Here is an 8456-nt window from a genome sequence, read left to right on the forward strand (position 1 = left end):
TATATATATATACACACACATATATATCTTGAAACAATTAGAGGATGACAAGGTGTTGAAAAATGCACAGGTAGAATTTTTACTGGAGACATCTGACCTGGAGGAAATAGAATAGCTGAGGCGACTAAGGTAGCAGTATTCAAAAGGTGATATTTTGACAAAAGAATAAAGCTTATTTTGTATAGCCTTAGAGAGCAGAACCTACCGCTCTGACCATATCGCTGGGGTACAGTTGCCGTTTCAGCCAGCCAGTTTTCTTTTGCTGTAGTAAAGCATATTATACTTAAAATTTACCATTTTAATCATTAAATGATTAAAATTGTATAGTCCTGTGCCGTTAAGTATGTTTACCTTGTTTTGCAACCATCACCACCATCCATTTCCAGAACTTTTTCATTTTCCCAGACTGAAACTCTGTCCCCATTAAACACTAGCTCCCAATTCTCTCCTCCCACCCCCTGGCAACCATCGTTCTACTTTCTGTATCTGTGAATTTGATTACCATAGGTACCTGGAGTAGAGTATAAGTGGAATCACAGTTATTTTACTTTTGGCTCCTGTTGAAATACTTGTCTATTGGTCAAGGTCTAGTTTATGTCTTTTCTAAACACCTCAGTGTACAGTAATTTCATTCCCCTGTGAAGTCTTGTTCCAGTGGCTATCTTTATCATTTGATTGACATTCATTATGTGCTTCCTTATAAATTTAGCACTTTTTTCCTGTGTATATCTTTCTCAAATATTTCCTAGATTCTTGAAGAAAATGACCATATCTTTGTTCAGCCTTCTGTTTCACTATATTCTTGTAAGTTGGTGGCTTTCACATTATAAATTCTCTAGAAATACTTGTTGATTGCCCTTTACTATGAATTTTTTTGAGTTGGAGTCTCTGTCGCCCAGACTGGAGTGCAGTGGCCGCTCCTGGCCACCGCAGCCTCGACCTGCTGGGCTCCGGTGATCCTTTGGCCTCAGCCTTCCAAGTAGCTGGAACTACAGGCGTGCACTACTACGCCCAGCTGATTTTTGATTTATTGTAGGGATTAGGTTTCGCCAAGTTGCCCAGGTGGGTCTCGAACCCGCGGGCTCGGGCAGTCCACTCACCTCAGTCTCCCAAAGCGCTGGAATTACAGGCTGAGCCACCGAGCCCGGCCTTTACTATGAAATTTAACTAGAGATGTGAAAATGGAATACCAACTAGCAGAAATAGAGCTTTAGCATGGTGGTCTGTTATTGAGGTGAAGATAATTTGAGGATGTGTTGAGATACGGAGCTAGTCATTAGGTTCTTGGAATGTAGTTGAGGAAAGGAGTCTGGAAGTGTGTGCTGAAGCCATGAAAATGGTATGAAAGTGTACATATGTAAGGAACAGGGACTTAAGGAGCATCCACAGGAGGAAGAGGGATAGGAACCGTTGAAGAGGATGTGATCAAGGTAGGAGAAGAGAATATGGAGTATAATAGAAACAATAGAATTGAATAGTGTCAAGCACTGCTGGTCTAAAGTAGAATAATGTATTTCCTTGTATTTCCTAATGCATTGCTAGGCTTAGACTAAGAGACTTCACTTTGCCTTTCTTCAGTTTTTCTCTGAAGTGCAGGGCCCAGGAGCAATTCAAACCCCAATGCTAACTCTATAAATAATCTTGTTTTTCTATAGAACCTATTAGTTTGAGGAGGTGTGGCCTAGATGCAATTAACTAAAGATCAGTGATAGCATTTTCACGCATGCTGTGTTATTCAGTGTTCACAGCAGCTCCTATCTTATGGATGAGAAAATTGCATGTGAAAGAACTCTAAAATTGTATAAGTCACGGTGAAAATTTTGGTGGTGGTAGTTTTTACTGTCACTTGTCACTACTACCTAATTTATTTTGAACATTTGACCAAGAAATTTTGAAGAAGTGTTAAATTTCAAAATCATTTCTTATGTTCTGCAAATATGAAAACACCAGCCACCAGTTTAGCATTTGAAGACTAAAGTTGGAGAATAGTGCTGTTTTTTTTTAAAGTTCTGTTAACTAAATTTTTAAAATTTTTTTTATTTTTTGAGTTGGAGTCTCACTCTATCACCCAGGCTGGAGTACAGTGGCATGCTCACGGCCACCACAGCCTTGACCTGCTGGGCTCAGGTGATCCTAACACCTCAACCTTCCAAGTAGCTTCCAAGTAGCACAGGCATGTGCCACCACGTCCAGTTAATTTTTTTTTTTTTTTTTTTAATTGTAGAGATGAGGTCTCCCAGGCTGGTTTCAAACCCGTGGGCTCAGGCAATCCTTTCACCTTGACCTCCCAAAGTGCTGGGATTATAGACGTCAGCCACCACGCCTGGCCAGTTAACTAAATTTTTTTTTTTTTTGAGTTGGAGTCTCACTCTGTCATCCAGACTGGAGTGCAGTGGCCGCTTCCAGCCACTGCAGCCTCGACCTGCTGGGCTCTGGCTATCCTTCCGCCTCAGCCTTCCAAGTAGCTGGAACTACAGGCATGCGCTACCAAGCCCAGCTGATTTTTTTATTTTTAATGTAGAGATGAGGTCTTGCCAAGTTGCCTAGGTGGATCTCAAACCCCCCGGCTCAGGCAGTCCACTCACCTCAGCCTCCCAAAGTGCGGGATTACAGGCTGAGCTACCGAGCCCAGCTCAGTTAACTAAATTTTTAAAAATTGTTTTTAAATTTCCAGGATTACTGTCCTTCTGTCGAAGTATAACAGTTGGAAAAGTTTTATATGAATTATATAGTTTTGTTTTTCTTTAGCCTGTAAATTATCAAAGTACAGGGAGAAGCTTGATATGAAAAGAACATGGGCTTTCAAGTCAGACAGTGCTAGATTGAAATTCTAGCACTTCCACTAGCAGAAAATCCTACCTATGGGTCTTTTAAATTTTTTTTTTGAGTCGGAGTTTCACTCTGTCACCCAGGCTGGAGTGCAGTAGCATGCTCACGGTCACCGCAGCCTCGACCTGCTGGGCTCAGGCAATCCTTCTACCCCAGCCTTCCAAGTAACTGGAGCTACAGGTGCACGCCACCACGTCTGGCTAATTTTTTGATTTATTGTAGAGACGAGGTCTCACCAAGTTGCTCAGGCTGGTCTTGAACCCCTGGACTGAGACAATCCCCTCGCCTTGGCCTCTCAAAGTGCTGGGATTACAGGTTTGAGCCATCACGCCTGCCCTCACATATGGTCTTTAGAAAGTTACTTAACCTCTTAGAACTTCTGTTTCCTCATCTATAAAATAGCAAAGGTAAAACAGGTTCATTATCCCTTATCCAAAAATCCTTGGAACTAGATGTGTTTTGGAATTAAGATGATTTCTGGGGATTTGTAGAAGGGGTAATATCCCATCTGGGTTTAGGACCCGCAACCTGTGATCAGACTCCTTAATATTAAATATGAATAGTCAGACTAAGTGGGATAAAGACTATAAATAGCCTCACATTAACTGAAGTTCAGTTTTGCCATCAAATGAATTCGAGTCAGGTAAGGTTTTGCCTCCAAATAAGTTACCAAAAACTTTCGGTTTTCAGAGCTTTATGGATATCGGGAATTTCGGATAAGGGATTATGGACCTGTACTTCCCTTATAGGGTTGTTATGAAGATTTAAACAAGATAAGCTGAAAACACATTATACAGACTGGTAGGTACTCAATCGATATTAATTTTTTCTCTTGGAGATATTAGAAGTTTTCAGTTTTTATTTTCCTATCCTTGGGGTTGTCATTCTTTTCCTTAGAAGGAGCTATTTTAACTTTACTTAAATCTTAGGATTAGAGAGGGGCTAAGCCGGGCTCGGTGGCTCAGCCTGTAATCCCGCGCCTTTGGGAGGCTGAGGTGAGTGGATTGCCTGAGCCCACGGGTTCGAGACCCGCCTGGGCAGCGAGACCTCATCTCTACGATAAATCAAAATATTAGCTGGGCGTGGTGGCACGCGCCTGTAATTCCAGCTACTCGGAAGGCTGAGGCGGAAGGATCGCCGGAGCCCAGCAGGCGAGGCTGCGGTGGCTGGGAGCGGCCACTGCACTCCAGTCTGGGTGACAGAGTGAGACTCCAACTCAAAAAAAAAAAACCAAAAAAAAGAGAGGGGCTAGAGACTGAGTCTTGAGAATACAAAGGATAGGATGAGGAGTAACAAGTGAGGCTTAGTAACGAGTCTGGATTTCTACCAGGTAGGTTTTTACTTTACCTGTAGGCTGAGCTTCACTGGTGGGAGTCATGCTCTAACTTCTCTAGAGTTTTCAAAGGTAACCTTGTGACCCTCTTTTCACTGTCTCTTTGTTTGTCCACAGAGTGATAGAAGGAAGTCAAGGCACCATTATGACTCAGATGAGAAATCAGAAACAAGAGAAAATGGTGTTACAGATGACCTGGATGCTCCCAAGTCCAAAAAAGCTAAAATGAAAGAGAAGCTAAATGGAGACACTGAGGAAGGATTTAATAGACTTTCAGATGAATTCTCTAAATCTCATAAGTCAAGAAGAAAAGACCTACCAAATGGAGATATTGGTGAATATGAAAAAAAATCGAAGCGAGTATCATCCTTAGATAGTTCTACTCATAAATCAAGTGATGATAAATTAGAGGAGGTAGGAGTACTTTTCATTTTGTATTTGATGTTATCCTTGAAATACAGGGAATTTGACTTTTTTTGGTAGACTAATTAGAATTGATTCTATAGTATTTCCTGATTAGTTTCCAGTACTCTCAGTTGTACTCAAGAGTCTCTGTAGAGCTGACGCCTGAGCCTTTTTTCCTTTGGTCCTTGTTTCCTTCATTGAATTGCCTTTTTCTTGGGGTGGGGTGGTAGAGTGGTCAAATTTAAACTTTTCCTAAACACTTTTTAGGAATTGCTTGTTGGTTGTCATCTACTTGCATTTCTTATAGTTATTTTAATCCCTGCCAGTACTCATGAATTGATGTCTTACTTCCTGCAGCAAGGTACAGAAAGCCTCTTGACCTTGTGTATGTTGCTTTCTGCTTTTTCTGCTTATGTAATAATAGCAACTTTAAATGATCTTAAGGTCTTACTGTGACTCAGTGTTAAAGCTGTTTGCATTTTAAAACAAGAATAAAACATAAAAGTGATGTGAAGAAATTTGTTTTTCTGGGTATTCGTATTTTGAGAGGTATAGTACATATGTAAATATTCTTTTTTTTTTTTTTTTTTTTGAGTTTGGAGTCTCACTCTGTTGCCCAGACTGGAGTGTGGTAGCACGCTCCCGGCTACTGCAGCCTCGACCTGCTGGGTCCGGCAATCCTTCCGCCTCAACCTTACAAGTAGCTGGAACTACAGGTGTGCGCTACCACACCCAGCTAATTTTTTTGATTATTGTAGAGATGAGGTCTTGCCAAGTTGCCCAGGCAGGTCTCGAACCTGTGGGCTGAGGCAATCCACTCACCTCAGCCTCCCAAAGCGCAGGATTACAGGCGGAGCCATCAAGCCCGGCATAAATACTCTTATATGTATAATATCTGCATTCCTAGATCCACTGTTGGGGCATTTTGCTAGTAACTGTTAGAGCATTCTTTTTTTCCTTAGAGACAAAGTCTTGCTCAGGCAGAGTGTAGTGGTGCTATCATAGCTCACTTCAGTCTCCAACACTCATGGCTAAGGCAGAAGGATCACTTGAGGCCAGAAGTTTGAGACCAACCTGGACAACCAAGCTGGACAAATTACAAAATTAGCTAAATGTAGTGGTGCATGCCTGTAGTCCTAAAATGAAAGAGAAGCTAAATGGAGACACTGAGGAAGGATTTAATAGACTTTCAGATGAATTCTGTTAATCTCATAAGTCAAGAAGAAAAGATCTACCAAATGGAGATATTGGTGGGTTCAAATGCTAGGGCTACAGGCATGCACTACTACACTTAGCTAATTTTGTATTTTTTATAGGGACTAGGCCTTGCTGTGTTGTCCAGGCTGGTCTCAAACTTCTGGCCTCAAGTGATCCTTCTGCCTCAGCCATGAGTCCCATGTCTGGCCAGGCCTAAAGTAGATATTTTCTTGATCAGAATTTGTTTAAAAATGTCACAGTTTTCCTCTAGCAGAGTTCATAGGTTTATCTAGTGTTAGAAATTGTCAGTAAATTACTTAGGTCTTCACAAAGAAACAATGCTGACATTCTTGATAATTAACAATTCTTTATAGTCTTTAGTTCTGATAATTGCTGATATTTAAATACTTTTAGCTTAATTTAATGCATAATATTTGGAGAACTTTGGCAAAAGAGTTGAATCTTTGCCTTACAATATGGTATTTAAAATTTTTTTAATATTTTTTGAGTCAGTCTCTCTCTGTCACCCTTGTTGAAGTGCAGTGGCATGATCATGGCTACCACAGTCTCAACCTGCTGGGATCAGGCAATCCTTCTGCCTTAGCCTTCCAAGTGACTGAGACTCCAGGTGTGCGCCACCACACCCAGCTTGTAGAAGGGTATATTTACTTATTTAGATTTTTTTGTAGAGGCAAAGTCTAGCTATGTTTCGTAGGCTGGTCTTGAACTCCTCCTGCCCCGGCCTCCTAAAGTGTTCAGATTATAAGCATGAGCCACCACAACTGGCTGGTGTCTTTTTAATTTGTGAATTTGCTATTTGTCATGAAACCAGTATGTTTGTTGAGTTAAATAAGGCCTTACAAATCTGTATTGCTAGTAGTGGAATGTATAGGCTGCTGCTTGCTTTGTTGGGATTTTGCCTGGTGCAATGCTCTGTATTTAATGGCTTGATTTATCATTTTGTTCAAACATACTAGATTTCAGGATTCTGTTTCTAGGAATTTATCCTAAGGAGATGATCAAGAGATATACAGATATTACATATTATAAAATTTTGGGTTTTTTAATCATAAATAAGTTCCTTAATGTCCAAAATTTCATTATAAACCAAATGTCAATCATCACAGTAATACTGTTGATAATAGCAAAAAATTTAAACATTCTACATGTCTGATAGTAGGCAATTTGTTTAAGAAAATATGTTATATCTATGCAATAGAATACAGCTATCCCAAAGGGTTTACAACAATGTTAGAAAGTTATTCAGTGTATTTTGTTAAAAGAAAAAAGCTGATTATAAAACAGGACTTAAGCCAGGCTCGGTGGCTCAGCCTGTAATCCCGCGCCTTTGGGAGGCTGAGGTGAGTGGATTGCCTGAGCCCGTGGGTTCGAGACCCGCCTGGGCAGCGAGACCTCATCTCTACAGTAAATCAAAAAATCAGCCCGGCGTGGTAAGCACATGCCTGTAATTCCGGCTACTTGGAAGGCTGAGGCGGAAGGATTGCCGGAGCCCAACAGGTTGAGGCTGTGTTGACTGGGAGCGGCCACTGCACTCCAGTCTGGGCTACAGAGTGAGACTCCAACTCAAAAAATAATAATAATAAAACAGGGCATATTTTACAATCTTACTTCCATTAAAAAATTCTTTTATGTGCATAGAATGAAGATTAGAGAGGTATGTTTCAAATGTGGCTTTTGCTAAGTGGGTTATAGATAATTTAAAAGTTTGTTTCTGGTTATCTGTTGTTTCTAAAATTTCTACAACGAAAATGTATCCTGTAGCCGGGCTCAGTGGCTCAGCCTGTAATCCTGTCCTTTTGGGATGCTGAGGTGAGTGGATTGCCTGAGCCCGTGGGTTCGAGACCCGCCTGGGCAACTTGGTGAGCCCTCATCTCTACAATAAATCAAAAATTAACCAGGCGTGGTAACACGCACCTGTAGTTCCAACTACTTGGAAGGCTGAGGTGGAAGGATTGCCGGCGCCCAGCAGGTGAGGCTGCGGTGGCTGGGAGTGGTCACTGCATTCCAGTCTGGGCGACAGAGTGAGACTCCAACTCAAATAAATAAATAAATAAATAAATAAAAAGAAAATATCCTGTAATAATTTTTTCTTTTAATCTTAAAAAGATAACAGTACTGAGAGGTTTGTTAAAATATGAGTTAGAAATTATTTCTTGTATCTGTATCCCAGTTTGAAAATTGCTATTGTGTGTTGTTCTGTAACTACTTTCTTTAAACACATAAATAATAATGTTTACTAGGTACACTTACTTTCTTTGTTCTATATACACATTGACTAGCACACAAAGTTTTCAGTAAATGTTAAATGATAATGTCATGTTAACCTATATGTGTTAAAGAAATCATCAAACTTACAGAAACAGCAACCTTCAAAAAAGAACTTTGGCCGGGCTCAGTAGCTCACCCTGTAATCCCGCGCTTTGGGAGGCCGAGGTGAGTGGTTTGCCTGAGCCCGCGGGTTCGAGACCCACCTGGCCAACTTCGTGAGACCTCATCTCTACAATAAATCAAAAATTAACCGGGTGTGGTAGTACGCGCCTGTAGTTCCAGCTACTTGGAAGGTTGAGGCGGAAGGATCGCTGGAGCCCAGCAGGTCGAGGCTGCAGTGGCCAGGAGTGGCCACTGCACTCCAGTCTGGGCCACAGAGTGAGACTCCAACTCGGGGGGGGGG

General features: G+C 41.2%; 1 protein-coding gene across 3 annotated transcripts in view; it reads left to right on the forward strand.

Annotated features, from left to right (window-relative positions):
• Positions 1-8456, forward strand: part of DDX50 (DExD-box helicase 50) — a 49068-nt gene that overhangs the window by 1043 nt on the left and 39569 nt on the right. For all 3 annotated transcript variants that reach the window (XM_008073089.1, XM_008073090.1, XM_008073091.2), the window contains exon 2: positions 4280-4576. In XM_008073089.1, coding sequence (XP_008071280.1) covers positions 4280-4576 — 297 coding nt within the window. The remainder of the gene's footprint in view (positions 1-4279; positions 4577-8456) is intronic.

Source organism: Carlito syrichta, unplaced genomic scaffold, assembly GCF_000164805.1.
Source record: "Carlito syrichta isolate Samal-C Ts95f unplaced genomic scaffold, Tarsius_syrichta-2.0.1 Scaffold315646, whole genome shotgun sequence".
In the NCBI taxonomy this organism is placed as follows: domain Eukaryota; kingdom Metazoa; phylum Chordata; class Mammalia; order Primates; family Tarsiidae; genus Carlito; species Carlito syrichta.